An 18975-nucleotide genomic window follows, 5' to 3' on the forward strand; every position below is an offset into this window, starting at 1 on the left:
TGTTCTGAAAATATTATTTTAAAGTATAAGACTCTTCTTATGGAATAATCAAATACTGCTTTCTTAATTATAAAATTCTGGTTTAAATATATTTATCACATAGCTCTAATATAAATTGAATATATAAATTACAAACCTTAAGCTTACCAGTTTTAGGTAATCATTTATGTAGAAGCCAAAAATTATAGCTAACTTTGGAGGTTATCGATTCCCTATATAAAGTTTTGGGCACTGTTTTGTAAATAATTTCAATATCATTTTGGCAGGAAAACATTTATAAGGAAATAACTTTAGTTTGTAAATAAACAGTTCATTTATTGACTTTCTCTTTGTATTCATTGAAACTTCTTTGAAGTGTTCAAAATTCAATATTTTCTGATTTATTGGTCAGGTAAGATTTGGTGACTTCTCTGGCATCACTTTTTTTTTTTGGTATTGCTTCAGTATAAAGAAACGTAAGGAACTTTTGTCAAAACATTAAAATTAAACAAAGGAACCCTGTTTCTCTAGAGCAAAAAAACTGAGTGTGTAAAATCATTTAAGATAATGCACAACCATAGACATGTAATAATCAAGTGCTAACCTGAGTTTCTCTGGAGAAGGGAATGGCAATCCACTCCAGTATTCTTGCCTGGAGAATTCCATGACAAAGAAGCCTGGCAGGTTACAGTTCATGGGGTCGCAAAGAGTCAGACACGACTGAGCAACACATGCACACAACCTGAGTTTAATAAAAATCAATAAACAAAAGCTATTAATTGGTTCTATATTTAAACAGGGAAGGATTTTTAAGGGATGGAGTTAAAATAACCTATATTAGGGGGGAAGTGTGCTTGAAAAATGTATACAGGTCACAAAATGCAGCTCAGACTATTATTTTAATACTTTTTCAAGCAAAACAGACTATAAAGTTGCTGATTAGTAAGTAATAATCTCAAATGTCATATCATGGTGCTTGCATCTGACTCATTAATCTTTTCAAATGTTAGGTGTTACGTGTAGAGAGAAATGAGTCATTTATTGTTTAAACAGAGCAGCTGTTAGCTTTTTCTAGTGTGTTAAAACCTTTAGTGGCATCTATAAATGGAAAAAGAGTCAATAAACTCTTCTCTCAGCTGTTGTTTTAGCAGCTGACAGTACCATTGACTTCACCGTGATGTAAAATAAGAGGAAAAAGCCTTTACTCATGGATGGAGACCTTGAAATTTAAAAATACATATTTCCCTGATCTAAGGACATTCATTCATTCCTTCAACAAATATTTATGGAGCACTCGTGAGGTCGTGTGGTTATAGCATTGAACAAAACAAACCTCCCCAAATCCCTGTGTTTATGGAGCTTATGTTCTTTTGAGCATGTTTAAGAATACCAATCTTTGAAAGTAAAGTATATTTACAGCCCGACTGAGTTTTTTATAATGTGATAACATAATTTTATAATAAAATATTTCATGAAGAAGTATATGATGCTATTTGTATATAAACAAAGGATCAGTTTTTTTCAAGTCATGCCTTAGGCATCCCATACTTAATATGGTGTGTTCTATTATAGTCAACAACTTAAATTATGTTCTAGTTGTATATTCTTTTTTTTTCATGTATAAAGCCTGTTTTTCAAATAATACCGGGATTTAGCACTTCGTCCTGATTTTGCTGCGTTCTGTTGATTACATTGTTCTGATAGGGTTACATCTGTTCCATTTTTTAAATTTTTATTTAATGAAAGATCAACACTTAAAACCACAGAATATCTTTATTAATCATATTGTATACGTTGTGGGATTTTTCTTTCCCTAGTGTCAACTTTTAACTTTTTTTCCTGGTTTTATTATTATTATTTGCCACATCAAATCCTTTGTAGAGCACGGCAGAGTGTGAACAAGTAATTTGATAATTCAATACTAATTGTAGTTTTTCCACCTAAGAGTAACGATAATTTAGGATGTCTTAGAAAGTTAGCAGTTTCTTTCCATTTAATTTAGTCATGATGGGGGGGGTTATTATTATTTTAAAGGTTTTTTCCCAAAAAAATATCTACCTAAGTAGCGGTCTTTCAGTTTCCTACTTCTCAAAGAATATTATATATCCTGTTTTAAGTAGAAAATAAACATTTATAACAGTTATTGGAAAGAGGATATTGCTTATGAGTATTCAAATGAACTCACCTCAATATTCTTGACCTTTGCATCATTAATTCAGATAGCCAAGTAGCTTGCCACTAAACCAGTTTTAGCGGACTGACTCATTTTTATGATTCAGTTTTGTGTTAGTTCAATGAACATTTTCTCGTGGTATCCTTTATTAGCCTATCTTCTAATGCTTCATGTATTTTAAAGCTTTCCACTTCATTTAAACCTCTTGTTTCTTAGCTGTTTCCTTAGTGATTAAAAGTTCCAGTTGTTCCTTTCAATCTCTGACAGCTGCAAGAGCAACTCTTCTTCCAAGCTAGCTCTCCTGCATTCCCGTTGTTAGCGTTGGTATCTATATTTAGCTGGTGGGATTAAATTGCAAAGGCTTCAAGCTGGGCAGAGCACACTGATCTGCCTTTTTACTGCTAGACCTGTGTGCTGTGAGGAGCTAAGGCCTTAGTGTCCCCTTCCTTACCCAGGTTACTCACAAAATGGATTCCCAGCGGGAACTCGCAGAGGAACTGCGGCTTTACCAATCCACCCTTCTTCAGGATGGTCTAAAAGATCTCCTGGATGAGAAAAAATTCATCGATTGCACCCTAAAAGCAGGTGACAAAAGTCTTCCTTGCCACAGATTGATTTTGTCAGCTTGTAGTCCTTACTTCCGTGAGTATTTTTTATCTGAAATTGACGAGGCGAAAAAAAAGGAGGTAGTACTAGATAATGTGGATCCTGCCGTACTGGATTTAATCATTAAGTACCTATACTCTGCCAGTATTGATCTCAACGACGGAAACGTGCAAGATATTTTTGCTTTGGCCAGCCGCTTTCAGATCCCCTCCGTGTTCACTGTCTGCGTTTCTTATCTTCAGAAAAGACTTGCTCCTGGTAACTGTCTAGCTATTCTAAGATTAGGACTTCTTCTTGACTGCCCAAGACTTGCCATCTCTGCCCGTGAATTTGTGTCTGATCGCTTTGTACAGATTTGTAAGGAAGAGGACTTCATGCAACTGTCTCCGCAGGAGCTGATCTCAGTCATTTCCAATGACAGCCTAAATGTAGAAAAGGAAGAAGCAGTATTTGAGGCAGTGATGAAATGGGTGCGAACAGACAAAGAAAATAGGGTTAAAAACCTTAGCGAAGTGTTTGATTGTATTCGTTTTCGCCTTATGACAGAAAAATATTTTAGAGATCATGTTGAAAAAGATGATATAATTAAAAGCAACCCAGAACTCCAGAAAAAAATCAAAGTTCTCAAAGATGCCTTTGCAGGCAAACTCCCAGAACCTAGCAAAAACACAGAGAAGGCTGGGGCTAGTGAGGTGAATGGTGATGTTGGTGATGAAGATTTACTTCCTGGTTACCTGAATGATATTCCCAGGCATGGAATGTTTGTCAAGGACCTCATCCTCTTGGTTAATGACACAGCTGCTGTGGCTTATGATCCCACGGAAAATGAATGCTACCTTACTGCACTGGCTGAGCAGATCCCCAGAAATCATTCCAGCATCGTTACCCAACAAAATCAGGTGTACGTGGTAGGAGGACTGTACGTGGATGAAGAAAATAAAGATCAGCCTCTACAGTCCTACTTCTTCCAGGTAAGAAAGGCTATCCTCACATATGTAGAGACATAAAGGAAAGTATGTTAGTCACCATCTAGTTAGCTGATTGTGAATTACTTAGGCTGCTTGTATTGTATTCTATCAATACTTGACGTCCTATTCCAGTCTCTTGCATTTTCATTAGAGTACTGACAAATATTTAGATCAGTTAACTGCTTATTAATATTTAATAAATATTTTCATGAAGAATGAGGTTCTAATTCATGTATAAGTGATGGCCCATGATTTCCTTTATGCTCTTTTACCTAAAATGTCATGTTTATAGTTGATTGTGACTGTAATCCTTTAAAGCCCAGTATTTTAGTAAAAACAAAATTTAATCTTGTATCCTTTTTCTGAAAAATAGGTATTTTCCAAAATCAAAGTACTTTACACTTTACAAAAAGTTATAATTGATCAGATTTTCTACCTTTTTCCAAGTTTGCTTGATTTGAAATTCTCAGAGGTAGTATTTCATCTCTTATTTATGGTTACTGCCTAAAATACAATTTTATTGAAAGTGAAAAGAACTTGTATAAGTATTTTACATGCTTTGGATTACCTTTGAGGAAATACTATCTATACAAACATTACTAGTTTGAATCGATTAATTGTATTTAGAAATTTTTATTTATGATAAATGATTAAATTTATTTGGATCAGAGTTGACTTAGACATTATTGCAACTTAATCTGTTTTATGAAACCATAGATGTTTCCAAGAAGAGAGATCCTCCTAAACAAGCTCTCTAGTTTGTTTGAAAGGAATTAGTTTCATGTTACCAACACATTATACTTTACCAGTTTATGAAGGAATCGGTGACTTTATCTTTAATACCAATACCAGTACTTTGTAGCTTACAGATAGTTCAGAAGGGTTTGTTTAGGTCATGGCTACTCATGACCTGTAGTTTATGGGCCTTGAATTCGAAAGGCCAAAGATAAGTAAGTATAGCATGTCACACCACAGTCACAGCGCTTCAAACTGTGTGACATACTGTGCGTTTATAGAACACACTTTAACCAGCTTCTACTAATCTCAAAAAAATGTAATAATACATGTCAATCATGCTTCTTAATTTTCCAAATTCCATTAAAGGATGTTAACTATGAAATATAAAAACAACAATAGACGCTGTAATCATAAGTATTTGAATGTGGGCCAGAAAACTTCCTAAGGGCTAGTTTTAAATTCAGATAAATTTCAGAAAGGGTAAATTCAATTGAAAAGACAATAATATATCTAGGAAGTAAAAATGACATCAAAATACAGACAAATAACCTGGAAATCATAGATCCAAAGAATACTTCTAGCCTTATCTTTAGTCCCTTCTATCCTATTGCTACCCTTGCTTTTATTGACATAGCCTCACATTTCTGGTCCAGGAAGCATGCTTGATGCTCCTTATAGCTACAAAAACAATTATTCAAAGTTGAAAAGGTCAACTCCCTATCATTTCCTATGCCTTGCTCCTTTAAAAGGCACAAATAGTGAGACACAGATAAAATAGTGAGCCAGGATTAAAAACACCTGACTCTGAGAGAGGATTATGACTCACAAGAAAATGTGTGAGAATTTCAGGTTTTGTATTTTCTGCTTTGTCACCTCTGTTTAAAATGTATTAAGTCAGGATTCACATGACCTTTGATTGTATACTAGAATTAGGTTATGATAATATTTTTTGCCTAGATAAGAGAGGGTTTTTTCCCATAGAATTAACAGTTTCATCAAATCTTTGAACAGCGCCACAACTTAAGTATTCTGAGTCCAAACTCTAATTTTAGGGATGAGAAGACTGAAGCCAGAGAGGTTAAATAGCTTGACAGTTCGTCTGTAAAAACACCTGGCAGGCAGTCTACTGTAGGAAGTGCCCTATCAGGGGTAGTATGGCAAGGCAGACAGTATTGGGTACTGGGGGCAGTAAACCCTCTGATTTGGGATTATGATGGCTGCTGCTCCCATTAAAAAAAAGAAAAAAAAAAAACCTATGAATTTATATAGTTTGCATCGAGTATCACTTAAAAGCTCTGTGAGCTTGGGCAAATTGTTTAACCTTTCTGTGCCTGTTTTCTTATCTCTAAATCAGAGATTACAAATGAGAGGACTAAGTTAGATTACCTGTGTAAAGCACCTAGTATGAAGCCTATCACAGAGTAAAAATTCCTTTTTTGTTGTCTAGTCACTCAGTTATGTCTGACTCTTTTGTGACCCCATGAACTGTAGCCCGCCAGGCTCCTCTGTCCATGGGATTTCTCAGGCAAGAATATTGGAGTGGGTTGCCATTTCCTTCTCCAAGTGATCTTCCCAACCAGGGATTGAACCCGCGTCTCCTACATTGGCAGATGGATTCTTTGCCAGTGAGCCACCAGGGAATCCCAAAAAGTCAATAATTGTCATTATTATTGCTTCTATACTACCTACTGATTTCTTGATAAAGGATTTTTTTTCAAAAATGAATAATTAGTGATCACCATCTGGATTTACCACAGACTTGAATATCTGCATCTATTCTTGGTATCCAGTTATTCTGGGGTTTTTTCCTTTCTCTTCTGCTACATAGAAATAGCACTAGAGAAGACAACAAATCTCTGACTGCACTCCCTCAGAAAACAGCTTTCTTATGCCTTGGTGTCCTAAAATGCAGAGTGGAAAATCTTAAATTACCAATAGTAAGTGCTAAAGCTGATGCCAGCCATGTCAGAATCAATCACTTATCCCAGAGCATGGGCTCTTGGAGGCTGTCTTAGGCTTGCAGAATTGGCAATAGCAAAAACAAGCAGAATTCCTTTCTAATTTAAATCAGAAAGAGAGAAAGAGTGGGAGGGAAGGAAAAAAGCATTTTAAATGACTCCCACCAAAACCTGGGAGGTTATAGGTAACACCTGCCTGTATCTGAAGTAATAAAGTGAAGCATGGAGAACTTAAAAATGTTTAAGGAAAGAATAAAAGATAATATCTAATGTCCCAGTTGTCTGTGAACTGAGCGACAGGTCCAGCTGTCCTGGGCGCCAGCTTGGAGCATGTTAAATATAGCTTGCGGGGGGTCACTCACATACTGTGACCCTCCCTACAGTGACAATCTATTTCCCCAGTGTCCTTGAAGTATTGATTCCTTGTTCAAACCTGAATAAGGTAATGTGGGAAGAAAGTTTGACAAGAAATATCACAGTTCTATTTTATTCTCACTTTCCTCTTCCCAAGTTCTCCAGGTTTGAGTATTTTTAGGTATTTTGGTAGGCCGTGTAGATTTTCTCATTTTTCCTGGTAATTCAAAGGTAAAATATGATCCTTTCTGAGTTATAAACTTATGAGATCTTCTACTATCTCAATAAATTCTAAACAACAAAGTATGGCATATTTTTTGGTACACCTATAACAAGCTTCACAATTCCTCACATATTTTTTTTCTTTCAGCTTGATAATGTAGCATCTGAGTGGGTTGGACTCCCACCTCTGCCTTCAGCTAGGTGTCTCTTCGGTCTGGGAGAGATAGATGACAAAATCTATGTAGTTGCAGGCAAAGACCTTCAAACAGAGGCTTCTCTGGATACAGTATTATGCTATGATCCTGTGTAAGTTGGCATGACATTTTCATTTCCTAAGCATTCAGGTATATGAGTGTCTATAACAAAATCATAATTTTAGAACCTGAAATTTACTGAAAGCATATAAATTCTGTCATCTTCTGATTTTAGGGCAGCCAAATGGAATGAAGTTAAAAAGCTTCCTATCAAAGTCTATGGCCATAGTGTGATTTCACATAAGGGGATGATATATTGTCTTGGAGGAAAGACAGATGATAAGTAAGTACCCTAAAATCTTATGGTTTATATCCAGGTGATTTTTTATTACAAGAGTTCCTTTCTGTTTATACTGGAATTATACTTGGTTCTCACCCATAACATTTTGGAAGTAAAATTTAAAAATAAATTTTTGAAATGTTATTGGAGGATATTAATAATGACTTATGAAGGAAAACTGTATAAAATTATTAAACTGCTGAAGTCAGTTTGTATATGCCCAATATATTGCTAGGAATGAGCATAATAGCTCCATCATAAGCATTCTTACAATGGAAAAGCAGCGTTTAGGAGCATAATCAAGTCTTTTATTTGGCTAATTTATATTTTACTACATTAAAACCAGTTGACTCTTTATGCATTTAGCCATAAGTATTGACAGATAAAAATTAAGCATATCTCTTTAATGTAGCATTTAAAATAGAGCTACTAAAACAATAGTTTATAAAAAAGTCATGGATTTTGTACTTTACATTCATAAGAGAGAATTTAGATAGTTGAGTTTGAAACTGAAAAACATGGTGACTGAAAAGCAGGAAGCTCTTTCCTCAACAATGTTTCACATATTTATTCCGGGACAGATGATATTCGATATTCAGAATATTTAACAACTGGTCACAAACAGGCACTGATCAAACAGAAGAAATATACCTGGAATACTCAGTAGCACGCAGTCTCTTAGGAGAAAAAGAGGATGAAGCTTCATATAACTTGATTTTTAGGTATTTCTCAAGGCATAGGTAATTAGGAAAGAGATCTTATGGAAGAAGTGAGTTCAGAGCACTCCAGAAGTCTGTTAAGCCAGTAGCCTGTTTGGTAAAAAGATGATTTTTTATTTCAATAGTGATAACAAATTTCCTGCCCCTGAAAGCTCTGCCTAATTTGGTTTGTATCAGTTGCCCAGGTTAAGAGTTGCCCAGTCCTGGAAAGGAAGCCAGAATTAAGAATTTAAGGACTATTCTCTATGTTTGTTTTTCCATTGCTGCCCTGCTAATAAATTCATCAGTACCATCTTTCTAGATTCCATATATATGCGTCAGAATACGATATTTATATTTCTCTTTCTGACTTACTTCACTCTGTATAATAGGCTCTAGGTTTGGCAGGGCAGAAGTGGAGAAACAGACATAGAGAACAGACCTATGGACGCGGCGGGGGGAGGGGAGGAGGAAGAGGGTGCGATGTATGGAGAGACTAACATGGAAGCTTACAATACCATATGTAAGACAGATAGTCAATGAGAATTTGCTCCATGACTCAGGGAACTCAAACAGGGGTTCTGTGACAATCTAGAAGGGTGGGGTGGGGAGGGAGATGGGAAGGAGGCCCAGGAGGAAGGGGACATGGTGTACCTATGGCTGATTCTTGTTGGCATTTGACAGAAAACAACAAAATTCTGTAAAGCAGTTATCCTTTAATTAAAAAATAAAGTGGCAAAAAAGAATTTAAGGAAAGGAGAGTAAAATATGGAAATGTGCTAGAATTAAAGAACTCTGTATTCTGGAGTTAATAATTAATGGTTATTATTCAATTAAAAGGACATATATTATAGAATATGTGATTTTAAAAAGCAATGAGTTTTTATGTAATCTATATTCAATGATAACATATTCTGAAATCTTGATATCCTCCTTAATGCCAGATATTCCCATTAAATAAACATTTAAAGGAAGGCCATATTATAAACACACTCCGTGCTAAATCTTATTGGGGGCATTTTTCCTCAGTAAATGGAATGGAAAATCTGTGTTAAGCAGTGTTTTGACTTTGGAAACATAGTGACCCTGCCAAATAATTTAAATTGTTTCCTTCAAGTAGTATTAGTAACTAGGAAATTGATATGTCAGTAAGAAGCATATGGTCTTGTCAGTAAGAATATATTCATCTTGAGAATATGATTAACCAAGACAGAATTGCTTGACAAATGCCAGAGTCAAGAACTTTGAAATGAGTCATTATCTAAAAGCAAGCACTGAGTTATACTAGTTTTTGCCACTGAATTTGAAGAACATGATCTTGGTTCGTGTTCTTATTAAGTTTTAAGATAATACTCATAGTCATATATTACAGGAAATGCTTCTACTCCAGAAATCTGGTCTTTTATAAAACTAGTGAAAAAAAGTGTCCTCACCAGAAGTTGAGGTTTTGTTTTGTTGCTTTTGGCTTTACCAGATATGTCCAGTTAATTGTTATTTGAAATTCAAACTCCCATCAGTAAATTATGGAATCATAAGAACCTAAGAAAGATAATTCAGATGGGTCCAGGTCTTCCTGGTAGGATTTAGCATGTAAAATTGTTCTCGTTACTCATCAGTGCAGATTGTTGTCTAATCTTTAGTCCCAGATTTCTTAAAATGCATTGGTATATTAGTGATAGACTAAAAATGTAACAAATCATCAAATTACATTTGCATTGAAAATAGGTACATTCACACCTAAGTATTTTTAAGTTAACTGATTCATTCTTAGGATATTCAGATAATGAAATGAATAAACATTTTTGTAACAGAGGCACAATAAAGAATTTATGAATTTTGTTAACTCTATTCACGTTTTCCATTTAACTTAGTAGCAGATAGGATTAAAATCTATGCTTCCTGGGCCTCTAGGCAATTGCCGAAAGTAAAGGATGCTACCTTCCAGTAGTATAATTGTTATAAAGTAGTTTTGGTTCTCATATTTATTATTGTCCTTTGCTTGGTGACATATGTTCAGATTAAGAATTTTTCTGATCCTCACTATATTACATATTTCAAATGAGAACCAAAGCTAAGTGATTAGTGAAGTTTCTTTCAAAAAAGGAAAATTCTTAAAGGACCATTTTGTTGTGTTTTGTTTACAGAAAGTGTACAAACAGAGTGTTTGTCTACAACCCTAAAAAAGGAGATTGGAAAGATCTGGCTCCAATGAAAATCCCTCGTTCCATGTTTGGAGTGGCAGTCCATAAAGGCAAAATTGTGATTGCTGGAGGCGTCACTGAAGACGGTCTTTCAGCTTCAGTTGAAGCTTTTGACCTCAACACCAATAAGTAAGCTGTTATCTCTTACTATGGAATATGAATCATTGTATGTTTCAATTTCTAATTCAGATAAGGAGAGAGGAAGGCAGGGAGGCAAGGACTGAAGAGGAAGTATCTTCGTCTGTGTTTCTTTTGGTGTTATGAGCATGAAACACCTAACATTTTGATGCATTATGTGTGTTTGTAATTTGGAATATATGACCCTCAAGTTAATTTTGGAGTAATCAATTTGCCCTCACTTGTTACTAATTTTGTGAATTTAGCCTCGCAAAGGTAATACTTCTGAATAATTATATATACAATAGTGGATATACATCTCTCTATAAGGTTATTTGATTTGAAATGTGTAGTTTCTTTAAATATTAAAAGATCTCCACCTAGTTTGTGATATTTGTAAAGGATGAATGCTTCAGATGTTTGATTCTTTTGTGTTCTTTATAATTTTCTCTTTTTTTTCACTTTTAAGATTGTATTGGCTTAAAGTTAATGTGAAGATACATGACAGATATTCTTTATATAGAATTAGTCCTTTTCAAGTTTTTGAGCTCATATATCTAGATGAGTATATAGTTTTTATGCTCCTAGTTTAGCAATAAAGAAAAATTAGAACACTATTGTTACTTTTTTAAGGACCCAAGTATGCCTGATTACAAAATAGACTTTCAGTTCAGTTCAGTTCAGTTCAGTCACTCAATCATGTCGGACTCTTTGTGTCCCCATGGACTGCAGCACGCCAGGCCTCCCTGTCCATCACCAACTCCCGCAGTCTACTCAAGCTCATGTCCATTGAGTTGGTGATGCCATCCAACCATCTCATCCTCTGTTGTTCCCTCTTCCCCCAACCTTCAATCTTTCCCAGCGTCAGGGTCTTTTCAAATGAGTCAGCTCTTCACATCAGGTGGCCAAGGTATTGGAGTTTCAGCTTCAACATCAGTCCTTCCAGTGAACACTCAGGACTGATCTCCTTTAGGATGGACTGGTTGGATCTACTTGCAGTCCATGGGATCTCATGAGTCTTCTCCTATACCACAGTTCAAAATAGACTTTAGTTAATCTGAAAATTACAAGGAAGTTTTATGGAATTGGATTTTTATGATCATTAAAAATCATGTTTTTGAAGACTATATAATATGGGTAAACACTCATAAGAAGTTAAAGCAGTAGCACAGAAAACTGTAAATACTCTATATTATTAGTTTTGTACATATGTATAGATGGATATTTAAATTTATATACATTTTTAAATGAAAAATATAGCAAAGTTTTGCTTATAATTATATTTGAAGGATAGGATCATGGGTGATAGTTTTCTTCTATAACTTGTTTCTCCAGATTTTCTACAATGTACCTATATTATTTTTTATAGTTAAACAGATGATATATTTAGAGAAAAACTATGAGGTCTACTTTTAATGCCAGAGTACTGGAAGAGAGCTACCAAAATGACTAACTCATTCTAAACTCTTGATACTTCCAACTAATTTGATTGATTTTATCTTTAGTGGTCCTATTTCATACAGCCATAAACATTAAAAAGTTCCCATAAATCCTTTATTTAAAAGGATGAAGGATAAATTATTAAAAAGAAAATTTCCAACCCTAGTTTGTTAACTGTCCTCATATGTGCTCAGTCGTGTCCAACTCTCTGGGTCCCCATGGACTGTAGCCCACCATGCTCCTCTGTCCATCGAATTTTCCAGGGAAGAATACTGCAATGGGTGGCCACTTCCTCCTCCAGGGGACTCTTCCTGACCCAGGGATAGAACTTGTGTGTCCTGTGTCTCCTGCATTGGCAGGTGGATTCTTTACCACTAGTGTAACTTGGGGAGCCCGAAACTATCCTTATCACATGCTTTATTAAAAAGGGTTTGGAGATTTCTTGAGACACTATGGAGCTCAAAGATTTTTACAATTTGTATTATCACTCAAATGAAACCCCACACAGTAGGGCCTAGGAACCCTGGAATTGCCCCCCAGTACTCCACTGTTTATGGCACACAGTTTGGTAACCACTGCTGAAGGTGCTAGCTGATGAAGGTGAAGTATTTTTGGATTGATATAGTGAGGGCCTTAAAATCTCATCTGGTTAGATCTTTCAAATAAAGGAATATTTAGATATTTTCCAGTAGCAAATTTAATCTTCTAATTTTGGGTGCCTGTGCTACTCAAAATTTTTCATTATTAATTTTTTATAATTATTCAGTAAATACATTTGGCATTTTTTAAAGTTTTACATTAACTATATCTTCAATGATTCCCAGGTGGGAAGTAATGACTGAATTTCCCCAAGAAAGAAGTTCCATCAGTTTGGTCAGCTTGGCTGGATCCCTGTATGCCATTGGTGGTTTTGCCATGATTCAGCTGGAATCTAAAGAATTTGCACCCACTGAAGTCAATGACATATGGAAGTAAGTTTTGATCACTCCAATTTTCCAAACTAAATATTAAGTCAAGTAAGATAAAACAGTTTTGAAGTACATAGGAAGCCAGACTTTCCCAAAATGTACACTACTTTTAGGTGGTAAACACTCTTTGAACCTATTGAACTTTTTCACATTGCCACTTACTTAATCAAGTACTGCTTCTAATTAGCTGTGAGCTTGGGAAAGAACTTACTGGGGCCTATATCTTAATCAGTAATTAAGAGTTGGACAACTCATCCTTTAAGCTCCCTTCCAGTTTTAAAAGTGTAATGAATGCTCTAGGCATCCCGTAGAGTAAAGGCTTCCAAACCATTTACCTTCCTCCCACGGGGTACTTTATTTCCTAAGAGAACAGGGCTCTGGAAAAACATTTAACCTCTTGAGTTTTCCATGATTCATTAATTCTATTTAGAATCTAATTTAAATATGTTTCCAAATTTCGGAGTATCCAGTTATAAAAGCTTTTTAAAAGAGAAGTGAAAAGTAGCAATCCACTTGACCCCTGAGATATGTGCTAGGCAGGTCTCCCAAGTATGACACTTATAGTTGTTACTCAACTGAACTATTTTACAGTTAAACTTAAAATGAATGTATTTATAAAGAAGGGGTGTGTGTGTGTATTTTACCATAGTTTCTAAAGCAGTGAATAGCATATAGAGACCAGTGTATTCTGAGGTCTTGGGAGCAGAAGTGTAACTTGTATCATAAAAGAGAGTCACATGGTAACACACTTGAGGCAGGGCATACAGTATATAGATGTCTGGTCACTATCAGATCCCCCCCATGTGTGGTCTTCAGCCTAGGCGTCATGCTTGCTGATCTAAGTTTATAGGTGGTAGATATCAGTTGCCTGAGGTGAGCATGAGTTCACGGTATATTTTGTGGTTGTTCAGTCTCTTAAGTCACGTCCAACTCTTTGTGACTCCATGAACTGCAGCACTCCAGGATTCCCTGTCCATCACTATCTTCCAGAGTTTGCTCAAATTCCTGTCCATTGAGTTGGTTATGCTAACTAACCATCTCATCTTCTGCCATCCTTTTCTCCTCCTCCTGTTTCCCAACATCAGGGTCTTTTCAAATGAATCATCTCTTCACATCAGGTGGTCAAAGTATTGTAGCTTCAGCATCAGTCCTTCCAAAGAATACTCAGGGTTGATTTCCTTTAGGGTTGACTGGTTTGATCACCTTGCAGTCCAAGGGACTCTCCAGAGACTTCTCCAACAGCACAGTTTGAAAGCATCAATTTTTTGGTGCTGAGCCTTCTTTATGGCCCAACTCTCACGTCCATACATGACTACTGGAAAAACCATAGCTTTGGCTATACTCATCCAGAAAGTGCCAAATTTATGCTTTAGATTTGCTTGCCAATTTAAATTTATAAGTACAGCTTTGGAGGAGTGATCAAGGGAGGCATACCACTGAGCCTAAGAGAGAAAAATGGATAATATTTGTTCTGTACCTGAACCAGTACATGCCTTATTCCCAGCTGGTGAACTGGAAGGCTCAAAGGCTGGCAGCTTAACCAAACAATTATTTTGTGCATCAAACATCATTTCCCTATGTTATTGTAACCGTAACTAGCTGTGTAGAGGGCAAGAGAAAATGACTATAAAAGGAAGTTAACTATTATCATTTTCCCTTCAAAAAAGAGGGAAGAAGATAAAGAAACTGGAGATTCCCAGGGAGGAAAGACTCAGCAAGAGGGTGAGATGGGAAAACACTGGAAGCAGCAGAAAAAAAAGATGAAATAATGGAGGGCTGGAAAGGTTGGGGTTTTTGAAAAACAGGGATAATAATTCTTGTTTGGAAAACAAGAATAGTCAGTGATTCTTGACCTTAATATAGGCATCAGCTAATTTTTAAATTATTTTAAATCTCATTCACTCATCATAGAATGATTTGGGGGTATTTCCTATGTGCCAAGTATTGATAGCTTCTGGAGAAGGGAAGATACTAAAAGTGAATAAAATACATGTAACTTTGAGTTTGTTGAGGACATAAATATAAAAATATTAAAATAGGATGATAATTGTTATCATCAATGGATACCATACAAAGAACACTGTGAGAAATGAAGACAAAACAAACTCTTCTGCAGGAAGGCGAGAAAGGCTTCAGAGAGAAGGCAGTGTTGAGGAATTTCTCATGCAGAGATGGCATTTCAGGCACCAGGCAAAGGAAAAGCACACAGGTCTCAAAGGGACTCAAGTTGTCTGTGTCTTCATGACCCTGAATATTCAGAGAGGGTGACCAGTTCTTACCTAAGGTCAAGTACAAAGTCTAAGAGCAGTACTCACACAGGACAGTAAAGGGGAAGAACAATGGTTTCTTACAGAGTGACCCCTGGTGTCCAGGGCCATGCATCACACTGGTGTATGGGTACAGCTGAAATCAGAATCAAGGTGACTTAATTATCTCTGCTCTTCCCAGTTCTTACTCTTTGCTGACCTTGACTCATGGGGACCAGCCATCTTTAGCAGTCCAAAGGTGAAGGATTAATTGCCTGCTAACTCATCATCCCTGGACAGTCTTTGATTCCCCGAGAAGGTTTAACTGCCTAAGTATCCAGATTAAATACCATGGCAATAATTTGGGTATATGCTCAGAGAATGCACATTTTTGGAGGAATTCAAGTGTTAGTCTATGAGTCAGGTGCATCCTCCTCTGGGTGAGATCAAATAGGGTTTTCTCAGAGAAATATTTAATACCAGATCTATAGGACTGTCTACTTTAAAACAACTTATAATGTTCTTTTTCTCCATCAGGTATGAAGATGATAAAAAAGAATGGGCTGGGATGCTGAAGGAAATACGTTATGCTTCAGGAGCTAGTTGCCTAGCAACACGGTTAAATCTCTTCAAACTGTCTAAGCTATAAACAAGAAGGTGAAAAAAACATAATAGATAGGGAGGTGGTCTGTTTGGGTAATACGGCCTTAATTTATTGTTTTTAAAAAGCCTATACAGAGATTCCATGTAGAAATTATCTTCTGTGTTATTGTCCAAGAGATTAGCAGTGGGCATCAAAACCTCAAAGTTATTGAATCTTCAATGTAACAATCAGAGCTTAAAAAAATAATAAATATTAAATTGAACAGATTATTTCTCTTGTTAATCTGTCTCAATCAATTATAAAGGAGCCTCCTAAATTTGAGTTTATTAATCCTTTCATTTGCATTGTTAAGGTGCCTTTACACTCCTTTTTCTATTACAAATGAAACTGGAGAATGAAATATGTACATTTACATTTAAAAAAATTTTAAAATAGCAAAACCTTTCCTCATGCTTCAAGATATAACAAGAACTCTGTGCAATATATTAAAGATTACATGCTGTGAGAAAACTTTGGAAATGCTGTCAGAAGAATATAATAAATGGATTTCATTTGAAAGGGAAAAGTCTCTAAGTAAAAATAGTCAAATTCAAGTTGTCTTTCTTTTCTCCCCTTTCTTTTTGCAACACTGATATATTTTTTGTGATTTAAATCAAATTTAAAAATTTTAAATTTAAAACCAGTAAATCACAGTCTTCAAGTCCTTAACTGCAGTATCTGTAGTAGAAGGGCTGGGAGGCAATCTTAGGAAAAGGATTGATTCCTTAACTGCTGGGGCAGAATTTGGGGCCAGCGGGTGGTATGGAGAAGGGTGTGTATTCATTGCTTTGAGTTTTATCTATGCTTTAAAGAGCTACCTATTTGCAAATTTCAGATAGAAAGATGACTGTATTATTCTATTTTCTTGGATGTAAAACCCTACATTCAAGTTGTTTGTTCTTATCATACACAGTAAGATGACATCTCAGTCTGTCCAAAACCATTACATTCTACTGTCTGCAAGTCATGAACTAATCATCGCTTATGGGTCTCATGTACTTTCACAGACATGTTTGACTTCTAGGTTTACATGTGTTATTTTCTGAGAGGCCTGACTTGGAGTATTCCATTATTGTTAAGCAACTGCATAAAAGTATGAATGTTCATATTTATAAAATAAAGCTATAGCTTTATTTTCTGTATCATAAATATGGGAACATTCAATAAAATTCAGTCATACTGTGGATCTCTGAAGTATAATCTTGAGTACTTTTCTATATTGAACCGCACCCTGAGTATACAATCAGCAAATCCCAAAGGTGGGAAACTACAGATTATTTAGCAGATAAATTGTTAAGAAGGAGAGATGCTAATAGATTAAGACAGACTTAAAAGCTGGGGTAGGAGGGACTTCCCTGGCAGTCCAGTGGTTAGGACTCTGCACTTCCGATGCAGGGGTCTGAGGTTCGCTCTATGGTTGAGGATCTTCCCGAATACTGCATGGTGTGGTCAAAGAAACTAAAATGCAAAAAAAGAATGTTTTTAAAGATTAGGTAGAGAAAAATAAGGTAGGGGTGGGGAATTATGAAGTCTAGAGATGCAAACTTGGGTGACAGAATTATTAAGGGAAAGTCTTTACTATAAAAGCATGATAGTGGTTACTTTGTGGGGGAGAGTGCTGACCTATGTAGACATGAGATTAAGTTGTAAAAACAATGCTTTGGGATGATGTTCTAGAATAAATAAATGTTCTAGAATTAGGTAGTGGTGTTGGTTGCATAATCTTGTGAGTACACTAAAAACTGACTATATACTTTAAAAAGTTAGATTTTATGGAATATATATCTCAATCAAAAAAAAGGGACACTTTATAACAACCAAAGTTATTTAGATAGAAAAATCATCAAATAGAAATACAAGGACATAAAGAAAACCATTTGCATCAGGCAGCCTAGAGAAAGGGAAGTAAGAGATGTGGTACATGAGAAGTCAGATTATGTGTAACAGTAAGTAAAAGGTACCTTAGGGTCATTTAATCAAGATTTCCATGTATGAATATATTAATTATTCAAAAACCAGGTTTTAATTTATATACAGAGGAAACCACTTATAACCCTCATCAGCTTAGTCATGTAATTCTAAAAGTTGGATAGTAAGATATTTCAACCTACTTGGGGGTTTAGTTCCTGTAATCATTTGCTTGGGAAATAAAACACACTCATGAATGTGGATAACAAGCACTTAAAACAGGATTTCAGCAAACACAAATGAATATCATGAGGAAATTCAAAATGAGGGAGATTGGTTACAAGGAGACATCTTTCATTTGCTTCCAATTCTGATTCTGTTTTTCAAAGACGGTTCTGTGAAGTTCACATTTTGGAGCTCAAATCACGCACAGTAATTGGATATTTTAAACAAGTACTTCAACTAAGCCTAAATTAAATATCAATGGACCAAAACATGTCCAGGTCACATGTTCTAAAGCTATGCTTAAGATTCAAGGCACTCTGGCTAACAACTTGTTTTGGGACAGAATGAATTTCCAGGGTCACAGAGTTGGAAGATGAAGTTTCAGATGGCCAATGACCTGCACCCCCACCAAGTAGCCTGTGGGTAGTTACAAAGTGGCTTTCTGCTAAGCACACATATATAACTCTTGGAATAAGGGTTAGGGAGTTTATCACACAGTAGGCTCTTAGTAACTGTGTTATGAAATAAATATAAGACAGAAAATCATTATCCCCTCAAAATGTATGGGATCAGACCAGGTCAAGATTGGTCTACTTTGGGGGCTTCCTAGTGGCTCAGTGGTAAAGAATCTACCCACCAGCGCAGGAGACACAGGTTCAATCCCTGGTTTGGGAAGATCCCACATGCCACAGAGCAACTAAGCCTGTAGGCCAGAACTACTGAAGCCTGCATGCCCTAGAGCCCTAGTGCTCCACAACAAGAGAGAGAGAGAAGTCACTCAGTCGTGTCCGACTCTTCGCGACCCCATGGACTGTAGCCTACCAGGTTCCTCCATCCATGGGATTTTCCAGGCAAGAATACTGGAGTGGGCTGCCATTTCCTCCTCCAGGAGATCTTCCCGACCCAGGGACTGAACCTGGGTCTCCCATGTTGTAGGCACACACTTTACCGCCTGAGCCACCAGGGAAGCTCACAACCAGAGAAGCCACAGCAAGAA

At 36.1% G+C, this 18975-nt stretch overlaps 1 protein-coding gene across 1 annotated transcript; it reads left to right on the forward strand.

Moving 5' to 3' along the window:
- The first annotated feature begins 2528 nt into the window (after positions 1-2528).
- KLHL41 (kelch like family member 41) lies at positions 2529-16075 on the forward strand. The gene is made up of 6 exons (XM_043487626.1): positions 2529-3729; positions 7147-7304; positions 7428-7535; positions 10375-10560; positions 12813-12959; positions 15740-16075. The coding sequence occupies exons 1-6, from the start codon at positions 2620-2622 to the stop codon at positions 15849-15851; spliced, it is 1821 nt and encodes a 606-aa protein (XP_043343561.1). The 5' UTR covers positions 2529-2619; the 3' UTR covers positions 15852-16075.
- The last annotated feature ends 2900 nt before the right edge of the window (positions 16076-18975 follow it).

Source organism: Cervus canadensis, chromosome 15 (assembly GCF_019320065.1).
Source record: "Cervus canadensis isolate Bull #8, Minnesota chromosome 15, ASM1932006v1, whole genome shotgun sequence".
In the NCBI taxonomy this organism is placed as follows: Eukaryota; Metazoa; Chordata; class Mammalia; order Artiodactyla; family Cervidae; genus Cervus; species Cervus canadensis.